Source organism: Pantherophis guttatus, chromosome 15 (assembly GCF_059756535.1).
Source record: "Pantherophis guttatus breed Tessera chromosome 15, ASM5975653v1, whole genome shotgun sequence".
Lineage (NCBI taxonomy): Eukaryota > Metazoa > Chordata > Lepidosauria > Squamata > Colubridae > Pantherophis > Pantherophis guttatus.
The window spans coordinates 3,759,003-3,780,305 of NC_142077.1; the positions used below are offsets into that span (position 1 = coordinate 3,759,003).

The 21,303-nt window shown below is 46.4% G+C and overlaps 1 protein-coding gene and 1 long non-coding RNA gene across 2 annotated transcripts; one reads left to right on the forward strand and one right to left on the reverse strand.

Annotated features, from left to right (window-relative positions):
• Positions 1-49: 49 nt before the first annotated feature.
• On the reverse strand, positions 50-7,867 carry CALML6 (calmodulin like 6). Its single transcript, XM_034434844.2, has 5 exons — positions 7,598-7,867; positions 5,826-6,000; positions 3,360-3,504; positions 3,173-3,273; positions 50-367 (listed from the first exon to the last, which is right to left on the reverse strand). The coding sequence occupies exons 1-5, from the start codon at positions 7,598-7,600 to the stop codon at positions 321-323; spliced, it is 471 nt and encodes a 156-aa protein (XP_034290735.1). The 5' UTR covers positions 7,601-7,867; the 3' UTR covers positions 50-320.
• Positions 228-20,389, forward strand: LOC148111854 (uncharacterized). The gene is made up of 2 exons (XR_015730064.1): positions 228-400; positions 20,211-20,389. It is a non-coding gene; the product is annotated as an uncharacterized LOC148111854 (long non-coding RNA).
• The last annotated feature ends 914 nt before the right edge of the window (positions 20,390-21,303 follow it).

The window sequence follows — 21,303 nt, forward strand, 5'->3', positions numbered from 1 at the left end:
CAGAGTACCAAGTGTCGTCCAGTTTTTCCCCCCAAAAAAACCTTGTGTGTTAAATGTGACACAGGCTTTATTGACAAAAACTCAACAAGGGTAATACATTCTGTCCGAATGTGGCTACTAAAGGTTTGAAATCCTGTAGTCTCGGCTCAAGTAGGTTTTGTTTCATGCCTCTCACAACTTTCACAAGACTCTTGCTGTGACTTTACGCGTTGCTGTTTGATGTCCAGGTTCTGCCACGGTCTTTTACCGCCACCCCGTGACATCGCAGGAGGAAGAGAAAGCAGATAGGAGAGATGAAACCGAAAAGTTTCTCGGAGGTCTTACTGAGTCAGTTTGAAGGATTCGCCAGTCATCATGGCCACAAATTCTAGGAAGGAAAAAACAAAGCTAGAGCAAGAAGGTAGAAATTTCCTTTTTTGTTTTTAACCCGTGTCTGTCCTTCCTTGCCATTAAACACGTTAACAGGATACTAAGGTGGGGCCTTCGCTAGCAGTGGTGGCTTTTCCGTCCCGAGGACCGGCCCATAGATTTCCACTGCTCTCCTCTCCTCTGCCTTCTGCACATCAGGCACTGGACCCAGCTATTCCTCCTCTTCCTCATCAGCCACCTCCAGACCTGGGGGCTGTTGACTCTCCATCTGGGGGCTGACAGACGGCCCAGGCTCCGCCTCTGTCTCTCTCTCTCTCTGACAGCGACATGCCCAGCTGAGCCGCATGATCATCAGAGGCTGTTTTTTTTTACTTTTAAAAGCATTTTTTATACAACCTTTTCAGCCGAAAAAATGCTTTTGAAAGTTAAAAAAAAAAGCCTCTGATGATCGCGCGGCTCAGCTGGGATCATCAGAGGCTTTTAAAAGCATTTTTTTCTACAACCTCTTTGACTGAAGAGGCTGTAGGGGGAAAAAAATGCCTTTAAAAGCCTCTGATAATCCCAGCTGAGTTGCCTGATCGTCAAAGGCTTCGAAAAGCATTTTTTTTCTGCAACCTCTTCGGCCAAAGAGGTTGTAGAAAAAATGCTTTTAAAAGTTAAAAAAAAAAAAAAAAAGTTGGCCACGCCCACCTAGTCACATTCCCCCCCCCCACTAAGCCACGCCCACAGAACCGGTAGTAAAAGAATTTGAAACCCACCACTGACACCGTTAACCAACTGGAATGAGCTCCCCCCGGAGATACGGAGGATCCCAGATTTACGTACTTTCCGCCGCGCCCTCAAAACATTTTTATTCCAGCAGGCTGGCCTGGCTTGACTCTCCCTTTTAATTTGCTTTTAGTTTTATATAAATTGGGTGTTTTTAAATTCGTTTTTTGGGCCAAAATTATTTAATGTACTTTTAATTGGTTTTTTAACTTTTGTATGATGTATTTTTATCTTGTGCCTGTTCATCTCCCTGAGTCCTTCGGGAATAGGGTGGTATATAAATTGTATAAAATAAAATAAAAAAAATAAAGAAGTTAAAAGCAGCGTGAAATCAAATGGCAAAGAAATCTCAGAATAAGAGAGTAGGTGAAAATTCAAGCCAATGTGTTTAATTGCAAAATAAATAAATTTATTTTGCTGTAGTAGGTGAATCAGTTTTTAATCCGGATGGCGCCGTCTAGTGGACAATTGGAGGCATGGCGGGCCTGTTTGCTTTCATGGCTTTCCCTATAATTTCCCAATTCCATCTTTTTATGCTCAGCTTTTTAACCAGGCTGTGGGAGAATTCTGGGATTTGAACCTTCAAGACATCTCGTGGGGGAGACTGTTCCTATCTTTGGCATCAGATAAAACAGGCAGTTAATCAACTTGTTTCTGGCAAACATAGGCAGATGCTGTAACTTGTTTGTGACTCTTAATTTTTAAAAGTTAAGTCTACCAGCCCAGCTAGGTGCAAAGATGGCGCTGGAAGATGGAACTAAGTTTAAAATGGAGGAACAAATGTGCAGCATTAACAGTTTCTCAACAGTATAATAAGACAGCATCTAAATCAACAAACCAGCATCTTAATCTATAACAAGCCAGCATCTAAATTCTTCCAGAGGAAGATAATTCTGACAGGCAGCTTGGAGAAGCAAGAGCTTTTATTTCTAAACCACTGTAACTGGGAGATGGGAGAAGTTGCTTTCACAATATTGTCATATGATTGCCATGAAAACTGCACACGTGTATCCATATGATCTTGATCTCTTATTTACCAACCCTGTTACCTTTTCAATGTTCAGAATTAGCACTTTCCTTTCCTCGCTCCCTATCCTCTTTCCTTTCGTGTCGAGACCATTTTAGACTGTCGACCTGCAGGCCAGGAATTGTCTTTATCCATTCCGGGAGCTTTTAATAAATTAGTCTCTTTTTCAATAAATTAAAATAATTGTGCCATCTCAATTTACCTAGAACTGAGTCTTAAACTGTACGTTCTTCAAGGCAACTTTTTTGGCTCACGTCATCGGATGTCAGCCAGGGATTATAGCAATATAGCAATCGCACGTAGACTTATATACCGCTTCACGGTGCTTTTACAGCCCCCCTCTAAGTGGTTTACAGAGTCAGCCGCCAACAATCTGGGTCCTCGTTTTACCGACCTCGGAAGGATGGAAGGCTGAGTCAATCTTGAGCCGTCAGTCAGGATCGAACTGCTGGCAGTGGGCAGAGTTAGCCTGCAATACTGCATTCTAACCACTGGGAGGGAAGGAAGGAAGGAAAGGAAGGAAGAAAGGAAGGAAGGAATAGCACTTAGACTTATATACCACTTCACAATGCTTTTACGGCCCCTTTCTAAGCAGTTTACAGAGTCAACAATCTGGGTCCTCGTTTTACCAACCTGGGAAGGATGGAAGGCTAAGTCAATCTTGAGCCAGTCGGTCAGGATTGAACTGCTGGCACTGGGCAGAGTTAATCTGCAATACTGCATTCTAATCACTGGGAGGGAGGGAGGGAGGGAAGGAAGGAAGGAAGGAAGGAAGGAAGGAAGGAAGGAAGGAAGGAAGGAAGGAAGGATTCATTTTACCCACTAAAAGGTTTACAGAGTCAGCCTTTGGCCCCCAACAATCTGGCTCCTCGTTTTACCGACCTCGGAAGGACTGAGTCAACCTTGAGCCTGGTGAGATTCGAACTGCCAAACTTCAGGCAGCCGGCAGTCAGCTGAAGTAGCCTGCAGTACCGCACTCTAACCACTGCGCCATTATGCTTCCGATACCTTCGTAGTCAATGGTCCCATCCCCGTCCTTGTCGGCTTCCTTCATCATGAGTTCAGCTTCATGTTCGTCCAGCGGTTCTCCGGCGTTCATCAATACGTATCTTTAAAAAGGGCAGAAAAACACGAGAAGGCTCGAATTAACCCCTTATAATCCTGAGGCTCCACCTCAGGCCTTTTGGCTGCTTACTTGAGCGTGTCCCACTCGATGTAGCCCTTGTGTTCTTTGTCGAAGACTTTAAAGGCGGCTCGGAGTTCCTCGTCCTGGTTTTTGGATTTCTCGTGGTAGATGCCCATCAACACCAGAAACCCATCGCAGTTGAAGGTGCCTTTTTCTGGAGGAAAAAAGAGACCACAAGTGGTCAAATCTGCATAGAAAGATTCTTCATAGATTCTTCAGCTCACGTGAAGGGTGAAGACCACGTTATAAGGCCGTGGTAAGGCCACACTTGGAATTCAGCATGCAGTTTTCGTCACCATGATATAAAAAAAAAAGATGTGGAGACTCTAGAAAGAGTGCAGAGAAGAGCAACGAAGAGGATTAGGGGACTGGAGGCTAAAACATATGAAGAACGGTTGCAGGAACTGGGCATGTCTAGTTTAATGAAAAGAAGGACTAGGAGAGACAGGATAGCAGTCTTCCAGTATCTCAGGGGCTGCCCCAAAGAAGAGGGAGTCAAGCTGTTCTCCAAAGCACCTGAATGCAGAACAAGAAGCAACGGGTGAAAACTAATCGAGGAGAGAAGCAACTTAGAACTAAGGAGAAATTTCCTATCAAACGAGAACAATTAATCAGTGGAACCACTTGCCACCAGAAGTTGTGAATGCTCCAACACTGGAAGTTTTTAAGAAGAGGTTGGATAACTATTTGTCTGAAGTGGTGTAGAGTTTCCTGCCTAAGAAGGGGGTTGGACTAGAAGACCTCTAAGATCCCATCCAACTCTGTTATTCTATTCTAGACTTGCTCCCAATTGACTTTATTGGGGGGGGGCTGTCATCTTTTTTTCTGCAGCCAGAGACGGAGTCTTCCCACAAAGATTTGGGGACTCAGAAGAAGGCAGGAGGGTAACTAGCAACATCCAGAGATCCCTTAGATGGAACAGAAAGGAATATTAAGCCTACTTTAAGGCTGTTACGACTGATCTCAGTTTATGGCTCACCTCAAAAAGGAAGAGAAATCATGAGGATGGGAGACCACCAGGAAATTTTGAGCGGGTCAACCGGGAGCAAAAGAAAACGAAACCCGTCAGAAAAACACAATAATAAACTTTGGGTTACAGACAGTCACCAGGAGTGGAGCTTTGCTCATAGGAGATTTTAAACATGAATCCCACAAAATATCCTGCATAACGTTAGCAGTGCTCAGTTCGATCAATCTTTCTGCAGATCTGCACCCCAATAACTGCCTGCAAGGCTTTGAGCCCTATTGCAAATGTGATTTCTGGTTTGTTTGTTTTTTAAAAAATTAATATTAAAATCCAAAGTTCCCATTTTCTTTAACGCCGTTAAACAAGTCATCTATTTTTTGTACCCCTTCAGCACCGGGGACGAGGAAGGGAAGGGGAAGTGGAAGGGGCTCAGCGCACCCTACAGTTTCCAGTAACTTCTGTATGAGATGAAATTTGCATAAACTTCTTCAAAGAAGTCACAATGCGGGGGGAAAAAAACTTATTTTCCTCTTCCAAAAGAAATTGAGTATTTACATAATCATTCGTTTGCAGCCAGACTGTTGTTGCTGTGTCAAGCTGTAAATACAACTCAGGTGATCAGGGTTGCGGCCCGCCAGCGGCCAGCAGAGCTGGCAGCAGATTCGGACAGTGAGGAGGCTGGGGAGGAACATGGGCCAGTCCTGGAGTCTGGGAAAGACTCTGACGAGGGCTCTGCGTCGGAGGCAGAGAGAGGGCCAAGTAGTTCTTTGCTGCCTCCGGAGTCTCCGGAGTCTGACATCAGCAAGGCAGAAGAACAGCGGGGCCCTGTTTCCATTGTGTGCATGCGGAGAGCTGCCAGAAGACAAGAACAATTAAGAAAACAGGGCCGACTTGGGAGTAAGGCTTGGAGATGATTGGCCCCTCCCATAAGACATAAAAGAGGAGCAAACGGGACGTGAGCTTTTGCAGGAAGCAATTCGTTCATCTGTTCGGTTAAAGCTGTGGAAAAGTTCTGTTTGACTCTGTGCTAAGTTTGGCCTTGCCTTGCGTGTAGCAATTAGTTTTCTGGCAGAATTCCAAGGGAGAGAAGGTGGGTGTTTATAAACATTCCCTTGAAAGACTGTTTGAGGAGCCTTTTGGACTGTGAATGGCAATAATTCACAGCCGAATGAATAAAAGAGGCTTGCCGGGACTAAGATTGCGCTGTATACTTTCTAAGGAAGCCTAGGTCAGAACGTCAGGAATGGAAGGAGATCAGCCAGAAAAACAAGCAATCCATTTCCTGAAACTAGGAAGGAAGGTCTTTCCTTGTGGGAGGGGGAAGGAAACCACAGAAGGATATGCAGGGCTCAGGAAGATGGGTCCTTGCGTACGGAACCCCTGAAAATCCTAGCAAAGAAGCTCTAACAGACAGGGATCTAGAGAACCGTGAAGGACACGAAATTCTGGAGGACACCAATGGTTGTTTTGGAACCCAAGGCAACCCTTTAGGACGGCAGCCATCTTACTGTCTTTGTCGACATCCTTGGCCATGTTGACCAGGTCTCTCTTGGTGGGGTTGATGCCGATCAAACTCATGAGGCTTTCCAACTCGTCCGTCTTCACCAAGCCGTTCCCCTCTTCGTCAAACATCTCAAAGATGCCTTTGTATTCGGTGATCTGCTCCGGCGTCAGAATTTCTGCCTGTGACGGGAAGCAAGCGGGCGTGAGCGTTAAGTCAGACAGTGTAGATTTTGGGTTGTCTGAGATGCTGGATTACAGATTACGTTACAGATTAACGGAAGTTGGAAGGGACCTTGGAGGTCATCTAGTCCAACCCCCCACCCAAGTAGGAGACCCTACGTCATTTCTGACAGAGGGCAGCCCAGTCTCTTCTTGAAAGCCTCCAGGGATGAAGCTCCCACAACTTCCGAAGACAACTTCTGTTCCATGGGTTGTTTGTTCTCACAGTCAGAAAATTTCTCCTTATTTCCAGGTTGAACCTCTCCTTGGTCAGTTTCCATCCATTATTCCTTGATCGTGAGGAAATGGGGATTTTGCAGTATCCTTCCCCTGGAGTGGGGAGGGAATGGAGATTTTACAGTAACCTTCCCCCAGGAGTAGGGTGGGAATGGAGATTTTGCAATATCCTTCCCCTGGATGGGGGAGGGAATGGAGATTTTGCAATATCCTTCCCCTGGATTGGGGAAGGAATGGAGATTTTACAGTATCTTTCTCCTGCCACGCTCACCAAGCGACACCCACAGAACCGGTAGTAAAAAAATTTGAAGCACACCACTGATTGACCAGGTGACCTGAAATATACAGTAATTCCCAGCCCTGCCTGGAAATAGGGGGAAGTAAAATAGATATCAAAAGAGAATTATGCAAAAAGAGGTGGGATTGCATTATGCAAAAAAATTAGGAGCCTTTTTTAAAAAACAAAAATATGTGCTTCACACACCAGAATGCCCCTTATACTAAAATGCAGGGAAATATATATATTTGAAATTTAGGAGCAGCAAAACGATCACTTCACACACCCCCCACTTTTGCTAAATTCTTGTGGGTTTTCTTTGTTTTTAGAATTCGAATGCACCCTTCTAAAACTCTTTTATTCGTGCTGATATCCATCCATTGTCCAAACAACTGCAATATTTTTAATCCACTTTTTCTTTTTTTTTTAATCCCTTCTTCCCTGCGCCTTTTCCCTTACTAGCCATCTTTTAATCCACTTTTTTTTTTAATCTGTTCTTCCCTGTGCCTTTTCCCTTACTAGCCATCTTTTCCTCTCTCTCTCTCTCTCTCTTTTTTTTTTTTTGTAGTGTCAAATCAAACATTTACGGTGGTCACGAAGTTATAATAAAAATCTATGAAGTTAAGTCAACTCGAACAAGTTTTCAGACCCCTGGACCGGAGGAGCTTTGCATACAGACAGAGGCACAAAATGGTACGACCTGATCATTCGGGAGAAGCAACGCTTGGAAATCAGGAAATTTCTTCGGCAAAGGGATGAATAAAATTTATCTGAGTTTCTCTTATAAGAGAATCGAAGAGGATCGTATGGCGAAAGAACTCCATTCAGCCGTCCGGCTAAGGATGAAGGGAAATATTTTTTTGCAGACATTTCTCTTCCAGCTGTCGTACTTAGGGACAAAAATCTCATTTTTTAAAAAAAGGAAAATCTGCCAATTGTTTGGAAATATAAACCGAGCAAACGGGAAACTAAAGACCCACAAATTTCACGCAAGCAGAGCAGCCTGAGGTCCCTCTCCAGAGATAACTTGGGTTCGAAACTTACCATTTCCTTGGTATTTTCCGCCCGGGGCTGGAGCCCTTCAACTAACTGGTGATGGGGGTAGGTAGGACATGCGGGCAGGAGCGATGGAGAAGCTACTCATTTGTAGAGTTAAGAAGAGAGAGAGAGTGCAGGAGGCTTTTAACCCCAGGGGAGGAAGGATCTCGGGAGCCTTTTATGGGAATGAAAGCTGGAGGATCCTATTTATGGGGGAAGAATTTGGTCTTAATGCCCCTGCTAAGACGTGAAGAGGGTAGAGAGTCTTGCATTGAAATGGTGCATCTGCTTTGCTTGGGGCGGGGGAGGAACTGGGGCTCTCTGGGCAGCTGTCAAAATTCCTTCCTTCCTTCCTTCCTTCCTTCCTTCCTTCCTTCCTTCCTTCCTTTCTTCCCACCTTCTGATTTCCACTTCCTTCTTCCCTCCCTTTCTTCCTTCCTTCCCACCTTCTCATTTCCATTTCCTCCCTTCCTTCCTTCCTTTCTCCCTCCCTCCCTTCCTTCTCACCTTTTCATTTCCATTTTCTCCCTCCCTCCCTCCCTGCCTTCCTCCCTCCCTTCTCATTTCCATTTCCTTCTTCCCTTCCTTCCTTTCCCCCTCCCTCCCTCCCTTCCCTTCTTCTCATTTCCATTTCCTTTCTCCCTCCCTCTCTCTCTCCCTCCCTTCCTCCCTTCCCACTTTCTCATTTCCATTTCCTCCCTCCCTTCCTTCCTTTCTCCCTCCCTCCCTCCTCACCTTTTCATTTCCATTTCTTCTCCCTCCCTCCCACCCTCCCTCCCTTCCTTCTCATTTCTGTTTCCTTTCTCCCTCCCTCCCTCCCTTCCTTCCTTCTCATTTCCATTTCCTTCTTCACTCCCACCCTTCCTACCTTCTATTCTTCTCATTTCCATTTCCTCCCTCCCTTCCTTCCTTTCTCCCTCCCTCCCTTCTCACCTTTTCATTTCCAATTCCAATTATTCTATTCTATTCGATTCTATTCGATTCTATTCGATTCTATTCGATTCTCGATTCTCGATTCTCGATTCTCGATTCTCTATTCTCTATTCTCTATTCTGTTCTATTCTGTTCTATTCTGTTCTATTCTATTCTATTCTATTCTATTCTATTCTATTCTCTACTCTACTCTACTCTACTCCACTCCACTCCACTCCACTCCACTCCACTCCACTCTCTATTCTATTCTATTCTATTCTCTACTCTACTCCACTCCACTCCACTCCACTCCACTCCACTCCACTCCACTCCACTCCACTCCACTCTCTATTCTATTCTATTCTATTCTCTACTCTACTCTACTCTACTCTACTCCACTCCACTCCACTCCACTCCACTCCACTCCACTCTCTATTCTATTCTATTCTATTCTATTCTATTCTATTCTATTCTATTCTATTCTATTCTATTCTATTCTCTACTCTACTCTACTCTACTCTACTCTACTCTACTCCATTCCACTCCACTCTCTATTCTATTCTATTCTATTCTATTCTATTCTATTCTATTCTATTCTATTCTATTCTATTCTATTCTATTTCTATTCTATTCTATTCTATTCTATTCTATTCTCTACTCTACTCTACTCTACTCTACTCCATTCCACTCCACTCTCTATTCTATTCTCTATTCTCTATTCTATTCTATTCTATTCTATTCTATTCTATTCTATTCTATTCTATTCCATTCCAATATTCTATTCTGTTCTGTTCTGTTCTGTTCTGTTCTGTTCTATTCTCTATTCTATTCTATTCTATTCTATTCTATTCTATTCTATTCTATTCTCTACTCTACTCTACTCTACTCTACTCTACTCTACTCTACTCTACTCCATTCCACTCCACTCTCTATTCTATTCTATTCTATTCTATTCTATTCTATTCTATTCTATTCTATTCTATTCCATTCCAATATTCTATTCTGTTCTGTTCTGTTCTGTTCTGTTCTGTTCTATTCTCTATTCTCTATTCTATTCTATTCTATTCTATTCTAAAGCCACCTGCTCCTGTTTTAAAGTGAAGCGCGGTTAATTTCTCTCATCCGGAGTTTTCCAGCCAAAGCGGAGACCCTCAGAACAACGGAGGCCAAAATTAAACAGAGAACTGATTTCCTTTTGAAACGCCTGCCATCGAGATCTCTCCCTCACTCCACCCCACCCCCCAAAAAAAACAGATTGCAAAAAAAAAGAGTTGGGCTTCTTTAATGGCCGAAGCGACAAAACGAAACGATACGACGACCGTCAGCCGGCCACCTGTTCTTGTCTCTAAACCAGAGTGAGCTGCAGAACCCCACGCCAAATAGCGAGAGTGTCCCTGGGGCCCCCGACCCCATTAACCACGCACCAAATAAGGATATCTCTTCGGAGCAAGTGTATTTCGAATATCACCCCAAGTGGGCTGGAAGTGACAAAATAACCCTGGTAAATATATATATATATATATTGGCTTGATTTCTTTCAAATGTCCTGGCAAAGCCAGCAAAACAGGTACTTCGATTTATGACCACCACAGAGCCCAGCATTTCTGTTGTTGAGCAAGACACTTCTTAAGGGAGGTTTGTTGCCCCGTTTTACGACCGTCCTTGACACAGTCGTTCACCCGAATCCCTGCAGCGGATAAGTTAGCAACCCATTGGTGTACGACGCGAATCTGGCTTCTTCCGTCGACACCGCTCGTCCGAAGGTCGCAAAACGGGAATCACGTGACCTTGGGACACCGCATCGGTCACAAGTACGAGTCAGCCGTCTGAATTTGGATCACGTGACTGCTGGGGATGCTGCAACGGTCGTAGGGGCGAAAAACGGTCATCGAGTCACTTTTTTTTGCGGTGTCGGTAGGGAAGCCAGATTCGCTTAATGACCGGCTTACTAACATGACAGCGATTCGCTTAACGACTGTGGCAAGAAAGGTCGTAAAAGGGAGCAACGTTGGCTTAACAACTGTCTCGCTTAGCAACATCAATGTTGGGCTCAGTTGGGGTCGTAAGTCGAGGGCTACCTAACTGTATTAACAATCTCTCTTCTTTTTTTGTTTTTTGTTTTGGCCTGGTTACTCCCTTGAGTGAGAAAATGCCAAGCAATATGGAAATGTAACAGTGACAGAGTTCGAAGGGACTTTGGAGGTCATCTAGTCCAACCAAGGAGACCTGTACTAGGGATTCGAACTGCAAATTCTGACTTGTTTCTAATATCTTGGCTGATGTTCTAGGGATGTTCTCCGAATAAGCCGTTTTGCCTTCTCTCCAAAGAAGAAATGTGGCTCCTTAAAACACATTGACCTGTGTTTTTCCTTTAACCTGTGAGCTTATTTTTCTTTCATATATGTAACGTATGACGTGGTCGGTTGGGTTGCAAATAGACGGGGAATCTTATACATGTGGGGCCTGCTTTGGCAATCTATTATCGTTGCAATAGATTTGTCCGTGTTCAAGTAGCGGGGAGAATACATGTTTTTTCGTTCTTTTTTTTAATTCACATTTTTTTTTAAAAAAAATGTTCCCGTCCAGTTTTTGCTTAAGGGTCTTTTCTTTGGCCTCTTTTTTTTTTTTTCCTTTGAGACTTTGTATTGTAATCTTCCAAACAAAATTTGAAAAATTGAGAAGGAGAAGGAGAAGGAGAAGGAGAAGGAGAAGGAGAAGGAGAAGAAGAAGAAGAAGAAGAAGAAGAAGAAGAAGAAGAAGAAGAAGAAGAAGAAGAAGAAGAAGAAGAAGAAGAAAGGGATAGGGGAAGGAGAAGGAGGAGGAGGAGGAGGAGGAGGAGGAGAAGAAGAAGAAGAAAGGGATGGGAGGAGGAGGAGGAGGAGGAGGAGGAGGAGAAGAAGAAGAAGAAAAGAAGAAGAAGGAGAAGGAGAAGGAGAAGGAGAAGAAGAAAGAAGAGTAGAGGGAGGAGCGGGAGGAGGAGGAGGAGAAGAAGGGAAGCTTTGGGAGTGACCCCACCTCCTACCCTCAGCTCCGTCCCGTAGGCCACCCTACCTCCTCCGTAAGGCCCTTCCCCGTGCGGCTCTCTCTGCCGAGGGAGGGGCTGAACCCAATGGCATCGGCTGGCACAAATGTGGGGGGAGACACGTGTGCATTCATCTGATTTGCCAGGTTCTAAAAATAGCTCTCGTGCTGGCTCTGGTATTCTACGCCTGTGGTCTCCCTGCTTTCTCTTCTAGCTGGTTGGCGATGCTCATTTTCGGGTGGCTGGGAAGCCTGGCAGGCAGGCAGGCAGGCTCGTTTAGCGGCGAGGAAGGGGGAGGGAGCACCCAACGGCCTCATATCATCTCCTCTCTGCCGTCCCCTTCAGAGGAGAGGCTGCGTGGCGGAGAACATAAAGGATCTGCTCAGCTTTCCCAAACTGGCCAGCCAATGTTCTGACCTAGGCTTCCCCAGAGCACGAAGCGGACTCCTTGTCCCGACAAAATCCCCTTTTTATTAAGTGACCGTGAATTCCTCTCATTCACCTCCAGCGAAGTCTTTCAAGGGAGAATTGACAGTCACAGACCTTATCTGGCTTGGAGAGCTGCCAGGCCGATATCTTCAAAACTTGGCAAGGAGTCTCGGAGAGTCACAAACCAATTAAGCGAACTAATTGTCTCCTGCAAACTCCACTCCCCTTTCGCTCCTTTTTAATTCCCTCTGGGAGGGGCCATTCGCCGTCCACCTGTGGCTTTACTCCTGAGTCGACCCTTGTTCCTTAGCTGTTCTCTTCTCCTGGCAGCTCACACTGGGAACAGGCTCAAGCTGTTCGTCTGCCTCACTGATGTCCGACTCCGAAGGCAGCTGACAACTATCAGACGGCCCTGGCCCCCTCTCTGCCTCCGACGCAGAGCCCTCATCAGAGCCTTCCCCAGACTCCAGGACTGGCCCATGTTCCTCCCCAACCTCCTCACTGTCCGAATCTGCTACTTCTGGTGGGCCACAACAGCCAATCAGTTCCCTACGTTTTGCCACCTTTCAGCCTTCGACTTTTATAAAACTCTCCCCCCCCCCCCGGTTATTCGGGGTCCCCTCTTTGCAAAGGGAGCATCCAAGGATCCTTGCAAGAAACACCGGTCCTTCTAAAATCAGATTTCCAGGGAGTTTGCAGCCGAAGTCGGAGGCATGTAAACACTCAAGCTTAAAAGCGTTTCCCTTCTGGCTGCGTGTTGGCAGGGACAGCTTTTGCCTTTCTGATCCGCCGCCTCTTGCGATTCCCCCGCGGGTTTGTTATGTTCCAGTCTGGATGCTGGTTTAGAGGATCAGAGACCGTGATCATGCAAGAGAGGATTGCAAAGATGGAAGGCGTTTGCCTGCCCCGGCCCCGGGATCGATAGATTTGATCCCTCCAGACTTTCGCTAGAGAACTGTCGGCTTCTAAAAAAAATTTCAACCGAGTTGTAATCGTCAACACGATGGAATAACAGAATAACAAGGCTGAAAGGGGCCTTGGAGGTCTTCTAGTCCAACCCCCTGCTGAGGCAGGAAATCCTAGAGCAGGGGTGAGCAACCTGTGGCTCTGGAGCCACATGTGGCTCTTTGGGCCCTCTGCTGTGGCTCCCTGTCAGGTGATCCCACCACTGGCTGCCTCCACCTCTCGGCCTCCCCTCCCAGTCACTCCTGGGAGAGGTAAGGGCGATGGTGGGGGATGGAGAAGCGGCCAGGACAGAGACAGAGAGATACAGAGAGAGAGGGAAAGAGGGGCGAGAGAGACAGAGAGATACAGAGAGAGGTGGAGAGAGAGAGGGAGAGAGGGGCAAGAGAGGGAGAGAGAGACATAGAGAGATACAGAGAGAGGGAGAGAGGTGGAGAGAGAGAGAGAGAGGTGGAGAAAGATACAGAGAAGGTAGAGAGAGAGATACAGAGAGAGAGGGAGAGAGAGACAGAGAGAGGGGGAGAGAGATACAGAGAGAGGGGGAGAGAGATACAGAGAGAGAGGGAGAGGGGCGAGAGGGAGAGAGAGACATAGAGAGATACAGAGAGAGAGGGAGAGAGGGAGAGAGAGACAGATATAGAGAGAGGGGCAGAGAGAGACATAGAGAGATACAGAGAGAGGGAGAGAGGTGGAGAGAGAGAGTGAGGTGGAGAAAGAGATACAGAGAGAGAGGGAGACAGAGAGAGAGGGGCGAGAGAGGGAGAGAGACATAGAGAGATACAGAGAGAGGGAGAGAGAGACAGAGAGATATAGAGAGAGGGGCAGAGAGAGACAGAGAGAGACATAGAGAGAGAAGGAGAGAGAGACATAGAGAGATAGAGAGAGAGGGGGAGAGAGAGACAGAGAGAGGGGGAGAGGGAGGGGGAGAGAGAGATGTCAAAAGGATTTTGTGGTTCCCGGTGTTTTTTAACAACTGGTTCTCTGCCCTAATGACCGGCTGGGTAGGCGTGGCTAGGGGGGGGTCATGTGACTGGTAGAAGTGAGTGACATCGAGTTGGCCACGCCCACCCAGGTTTTGTGGCTCCCGGTGTTTTCTTTTCTGTGGGAAAATGGCTCTTTGAGTATTTAAAAGTTGCAGACCCCTGCCCTACACCATTTCAGACAAATGGTTATCCAGCCTCTTCTTAAAAACTTCCAGTGTTGGAGCATCCACAACTTCTGGTGGCAAGCAGTTCCACGGATGAATTGTTCTCATTTGACAGGAAATTCCTCCTTAATTCTAAGTTGCTTTTCTCCTTGATTAGTTTCCACCCATCGCTTCTTGTCCTGTCTTCTTTGGTGCTTTGGAGAATAGCTTGACTCCCTCTTCTTTGGGGCAGCCCCTGAGATATCGGAACCCTGCTATCATGTCTCCCCTAGTCCTTCTCTTCATCAAACTAGACATCCCCAGTTCCTGCAACCATTCTTCGTATGGTTTTTCAACCATTCTCCAAATAGTTATCCAATCTCTTCTTAAAGACCTCCAGTGATGGAGCCCCCACAGCCTCTGGAGGCAACAGGGGTTGGGGACCCCAATTCTACTTTAAACTTCTCCCAGTTTGCTTTCCGTCGCCTTGCGCTTCCGAACCGGTAAGGAAGGTAAGTAATATTTCACCCCTGCCTCAAAGTTGGCGAGTTGTGCTTTTGAAAAAAAAAAAACGACAAATTTCTGTTCGAGGCCTCGACGCTTTCTGGCCTGCAAGTCCCCTGCAAAACCGGAGAAAGCTTCCTTGCAACCAATGATGCAAATCCTCCTCCGATCTGCATCGTGCATCCCCTTTGGGGACTTGGGGGCTTTCCTTTTTTCCCCCCCTCCTCCTCCGTCTGATGCAACAGAAACACCTTCCCCCTGTTTTTTTTGTTTTTTTTTTTGTCGAGCGCAGCAAAAATAAGCTAAGATGCCAAGGCAGGCAGGCTCCTCCCTTGGGAACAGGAGGTAATCAATCCTGTTTACGGCAGAAAATGCCGCCAGCAATCCAGCGGATCAAATCCCCCCACCCCACCTCATTGCACCACCAGACAGTTTTAACACTGCAGCATCTTCCCGGAGCAATTTATTTTATTTTTATTTTTTATTTTTATTTTTTGCAACGCAGGGATCTTGCGATGCTGGCGAGAGCCTTGGTCTGTGTTCTCTGCCTTGGGTGAGGCTTCGGGAGGAAGGCAAAGTGGGGGAGAATTCATCATCGGCGACGGGGAAGGAAGGCATCTCCCAAGTTAGCCCAGGAAGAGGCAACAAGGCATCTCTTGATTCCAAGCAGGGTTGCAGGAGAATTTTTTTTTTTTTTTTAAAAATGGTTTCTCGTGGATGAAACCTGTGAGAAACACGCTTCCAGGAAGGCTATGTTATTTGGGTTTATTTTTTATTTATTACCCAATGACTAGGAGAAAAGGGGTCTGTTAGTCTCGTCTAGACTCCTTTCGCACGGAAGCACCTGTCTCGGAATAAACATTTGTTAGTCGGACAAGGTGCTTCCAGGCGCCTGCCAGTTTTTCTCTGCACCAGCCAAACTTTCTGCATCCTTGACCTTGATGGCATGAGAAGCCTAGGTATTAGTATGGTATTAGATATCCATTGTCCCGTTTTGTTTTTCTTTTCTTTTCTCTTTTCTTTTCTTTTCCTTCCCTTCCCTCTTCCTCCTTTCCTTTCCTGTCCTTCCTCCCTCTGTCCTTCTTTCCTCTCTCCCTCTCTCTTCCCTCCCTTCTCCCTCCCTCCTTCCCTCTTCCTTTCCCTTCCCTTCCTTTCCATTCCTTCTTCCTCCTTTCCTTTCTTTTCCTTTCCTTCCTCCCTCCTTCCTTCTTTCCTCCCTCCCTCTTTCCCTCTTCCCTTCCCTTCGCTTCCCTTCCTCCCTCCTCCCTCCCTCCTTCTTTCCTCCCTCTTTCCCTCCCTCTTCCTTTCCCTTCCCTACCTTTCCCTTCCTTCTTCCTCCTTTCCTTTCCTCTCCTTTCCTTCCCTCTTCCTCCTTTCCTTTCCTTCCCTTTCCTTCCTCCCTCCCTCCTTTTCTCCCTCCCTCTTCCCTTCCCCCTCCTCCCTCCCTCCCCCCTCCTTCTTTCCTCCCTCTCTCCCTCCCTCCCTCTTCCTTTCCCTTCCCTTCCTTTCCCTTCCTTCTTCCTCTTTTCCTTTCCTTCACCTCACCTTCCCCACCCCTCCTCTCCCTTCCCTCTTTTCTTCTCTTTTCCCCTTCCTCTTCTCTCTCTTCTTCCCTTCCCTTCCCTCCTGTCTCTTTACCTTATCTTCCCTTCCTTCCCTTCCCTTTATACTTCCCCTTCTGCTCCTCTCCCCACCTCCCGTTTCTTTCTCCCAGCTAGCCTTCTAGGGGCACACAGGCCCTATTCAGTTGAAGCCCCTCTCTACCCCCCCCCCAACGGACCGGGTGCTAGGATGGTTGAAATCACCACTGAGTTAGAGTCTTATGCAAACCTCCTCCTTGTGGGTTTTACGAGAAACAGGCTGTCTAAGGCTACTACCCTGTTTCCCCGAAAATAAGACCTCCCCTGATAATAAGCCCAATCGGGCTTTTGAGCGCATGTGCTAAAATAAGCCTCCCCCCTCCGAAAATAAGCCCTCCCTGAAAATATTTAAACGCAGATCTGGACATCAGGTAAGACAGCAAGAGGAGACCCGTCTTGCTCCAAAATAATACGACCTCCCCGAAAACAAGACCAAGCGCTTATTTCGGCGGTTCAAAAAAAAACAAAAATAAGACAGGGTCTTATTTTTGGGGGAAACACGGTAGCTTAGCTTCTGAACTGGTAAAAGTCACTTCCAAGGCAGGATGGAGGAGAGCTACCGTAATATCTGTATTTGCAAAAGTTCCCACATTGACCACTTCGGCCACTTGGTGGCGCCAAATTCCCGGTTGGATCCTGGTTGGATCTAGCCGCCTCCCTCAGCGCTGCCCCCCCCCACTTCTTATTCTAAGCAAGGAAATTAAAGCACAGAGACCTTGCAGGTCGCAGACCTCTGATGAAGGCCTCTCCACCATCCACTCTGCAAAAGGAAACAATAAATAAATAAATAAATAAATATTTTTTTTAAAAAAAGAGAGAGAGAGAGAGAGAGAGAGAGAGAAAGAGAATAGCTCACCCCCCCCCGGGCCCTTTGAGCGTACTCCCGCTGCTAAGGGGCGATAAATAATAAATAACATGACGCCAGCGCTTTTAAAAAAAAGTGCCAAGAAATTCTGCAGTGCTGCTTTGCCGGCGAATCCGTTGTGCTTCGCAAGATCGCGCCTGCTGGGTCATCTTCCAAAATCTATCCGAAATTTGAAGCCTCTTCATCAGATCCAAAAAAAAATAAAATAAAGGGGGGAGGACGGGGAAGCGAAAGAAATCTGTTTGTAATTGCGTGGGACAGATAGGAGGCCACCGAGGGCCCCGTTTCTGGTTTAATGGGGCCACCTCAACCCTTTACAGAGGTGTTATTATTAGCTTAGACTGGAATAATTCATCGGCGGTCCTCTACTTATGTCCGCAAGCAGGATCAGGATTCCCGTTAGATACAGATACAGATTATCAAAGTTGGAAGGGGCCTTGAAGGTCATCTAGTCTAACCCCCCGCCCAAGCAGGAGGCCCTACACCATTTTGAAAGATGGCAGTCCAGTCTCTTCTTGAAAGACTCCAGGGATGAAGCTCCCACAACTTCTGAAGGCAACTTCTCTTCCGTTGGCTGATTGTTCTCACTGTCAGGAAATTTCTCCTTATTTCCAGGTTGAATCTCTCCATGATCAGTTTCCATCCATTATTCCTTGTCTGGCCTTCGGGGGCTTTGGAGAATAGCTTGACCCCCTTCCTCCTCTTTGGGGCAGCCCCTCAAGTATTGGAAGATGCTCTCCTGTCTCCCCTGGTCCTTCTCTTCACTAGACCAGCCAGGCCCAGTTCCTGCAACCGTTCATCGTATCTTTGAGCCTCCAGTCCCCTCATCCTCTTAGTTGCTCTTCTCTGCACTCTTTCTAGAGTCTCAACCTCTTTTTTTACATTATGGCAACCAAAACTGGATGCAATACTCTAGGTATGGCTTTACTAAGGCTTTGTAGAGTGGTATTAGTGCCTCCCTTGATCTTGATTGTATCCCTCTGTTAATGCAATTTAGGATTGCATTGGCTTTTTTGGCTGCTGCCGCACACGGCTGACTCATCTTTAACTAGTTTACTAAGCGATTTACTAACAATTACTAAGCGAGGCAGTGGTTAAGTAATTTTTATCGCCTTTTTCGCAGTTGTTAAGCGAGTTATGTGGTGATTAAGCGAATCCAGCTTCCCTCACTGGCTTTGCTTGTTGGAAGCTGGCTGGGAAGGCAGCAGAGGGCAGCTTCAGGGACTCCGTCAATAAAGATTGGTTGCCAAGGACCCAATTTTTTTGAGGGGATGCGACGGTCGTAAGCGTGAACATTGGCCGCCAGGTTTTTTTTCCGCCCCCCCCAGCGCCATTGTAACTTCACACGGTCGTTAAACGAATAGTCTTAAGCTTGTAATCCCTTTGTAAAACCATCTATTCCCAATTAAACCGAGACTTCTTTTTAATAAGGTCTCCTTTTAACGAATCCCATTGCGAGGGCGCGCAAACTTTTCAGCCGAAGGCCGTGCTGTATTATGAAACTGTTTACACGCGCCTGGCCTCAGGGAAAGGCCCGGCACCTTAGGGGAAGTTCGCACGTTGGCTCTGGCGTGTGGTTGCGTGGAAACATCCCAATTTCTGGAGCCCCAGGTGTTTTGGGAGGGCCTCTAGCCAAACGCTGCTCCCCTGCCGATTGAGATGGAATTAGATCCTCAAAGGACTCCTACGCTAGCACTGATGATGTTACCTACTTTGGGTAATGAAACGTCGGCGAGTAAACAACCAAGCTCAGAAAGCAACAGGGACCCCACAGTCCACTTCCACCTTTTCCTCCTCCTTCTTCTCTCTTCCTCCTGATGATGTTACTTAGTTGGGTCGCGAAACATCTGCCAGGAGCCCACCAAGCTCGGAGAGACCCAAGGACCCCTCATTTCAACCCCCGAGCTACGTACAAACATTCTTCTTCTTTTTTTTTTTTTAAAAAAGTAGTTTTTATTGAATATAAATATTAAAATTATATACACAACAAACATTTATACAACATATACACAAAAAGAGTGTAATTTCTTCTTAAGCATTTTTTCAGAGTGACGTTCTACAATTCTACTTATGATATATTCCTTCACCCCCCGAAACTACGTACAAACATTCTTCTTTATTGGGACTTCTACGAGCCTGTTGGGGTGAGGGAGGGGCATGTTTTTACTGTATACGGCCAAGAGGTTTTTGTGGTCGGCGATGTAACCCGTTTAATAAAGAAAATAAAAACGGAGACACTTTCGGCCACTCTTAAGCATGGAGTCCTGTCCGTTTGGGAAGTGATTCGACTGTCATTTGTAAGCGGGTGATCAGTTAAAGCAGGGGGTAAATCCAGCATCTTAGAGAAATCGGCAAGAGAGAGAAATATATATATATTTATGCTGCTGCCTCAGCCTACGCTATAATGCAGCTTGTTGCTTTTTTTAGCTCGGCTGCCAACAATGTGCGAACAGAGAGAAGACCTAAATCGTAGATTATTTTAGGGCAGGAAGCCCCGGACGACGATGGGTTAGAGATGGCAATTTTGGCTTTCAGTGGGATGTATAGAGATGGGCCAGTATATTCGATTTGGGCTGCTCCCAAGCCTCCGGAGGGTTGTTGGTTTTTTTTTTGCAAAAAGAGACCAGATTTTAGGTTCAGGAACAAAATGGGGTTGAAACGAGGGGTCCTTGATGCTCTCTGGGCTTGGTTGTTTTCTTGCAGACGTTTCATTACCCAACTAGGTAACATCATCAGTGCTAGAAAGGAGTGGAGTTTGCGAATGAGACTTCGTCGAAACGTCGCCAAGACACTTCCAATTTTACGCAGGAGAAAACCTGAATAATCAAAGACCTACATACAAACACCCGCGAAAACCTCAGAATGTATGTATGTATGTATGTATGTATGTATGTATGTATGTATGTATTTCTCTTTAGCCAGATTCTTCCTAGGTAAAGGAACGCTACGCTATGCTACGCTAAAGAGAAATACACATAAACCCTATGAAAAGGAAAGAAAACACACACACACACACATATATATATATGAAGGATGGAACGAAACAGTGAGAAAAACAACATGGAATGTTTTGCTGTTGAGGTCACGCTTTGCAATGTGTAATACGATATATCCGTCTTTTCCACCCTTATACTCAAATGATTCTTTTGATTTCACAGGTTGATAGGTGAAAGTTGGGGCACGAAGGAGAAGGAGGAGGAGGAGGAGGAGAAGGTGGAGGAGGAAAAGGAGAAGAAGGAGAAGGAGAAGAAGAAGAAGAAGAAGAAGAAGAAGAAGAAGAAGAAGAAGAAGAAGAAGAAGAGGAGGAGTGGGGGGGAGAGGAGGAGAAGGAGAAGAAGGAGAAGGAGAAGGAGAAGGAGAAGAAGGAGGAGGAGGAGGAGGAGAAGAGGAGGAGGAGGGGAAGGAGGTTATGGCCCTTGGAGGAAGAATCTTATTCGAAAAGAAAACTGAGCGGCTAAAATTATCTGATTTTTCGAGTGATATTGAAAATCGCTTCTCATGTTTTCAGCAGAAATATTCAAGCCGAAAGAGAAAAGGAGGAACTTAAGGATGTAACCAGAGGCCCTGAACCTATCACTCCTTCCTCTCTTCTCTAATAACAGAAGAATATTGACAAGAATTCAGTCAATAAAACCCAAGAGGGAAACCTCACGTGCTGAGAATACGTGATCTCTGTAATGGTCACATGTTCTCTGACCTCTCCCTAAAGTTGTTGCTTTGCAGATCTCGTCATTGCTGAAGGATCGCTTAGAAAGCAGAAGGCTCGCAAAATATTATCCAAATATTGGCACTGGGGCTTCGTACGGGGAAAGCGCGAGGATCATTCAGGGGGTCTCCGTTGCGAAGCTGGGATTGAAAATTCAGAAGCAAGATCTATCAAAATCCGTCTTGTTTGTGGTTTTGGGTAGAATAAGCCACGGCCGTAGAGTCAAACTAGATTTCCTACACCCAGATCAGGGGTGGGCTCCTGGGGGTTCGCAGGGGTTCGCAGGGGTTCGGGAGAACCTCTAGCTAAGATACTGTGCAATTCAGAGAACCCCCAAATCCCATTCCTGGCTGGCTCCGCCCTGCCGACCCCTCCCAGGAGACCCCACACGGCCCGTTTTGGATGCAGGTAAGTGCAGGGCATGTGCGGAGGCTCAAGGAGGGCGAAAAACGGGCCTACCAGAAGTTCGGGAAGGCCTCCGGAGGGCCTCCGGAGCCTGGGGAGGCTGTTTTCGCCCTCCTGGATGTTACGTTCAGCACGTTTCC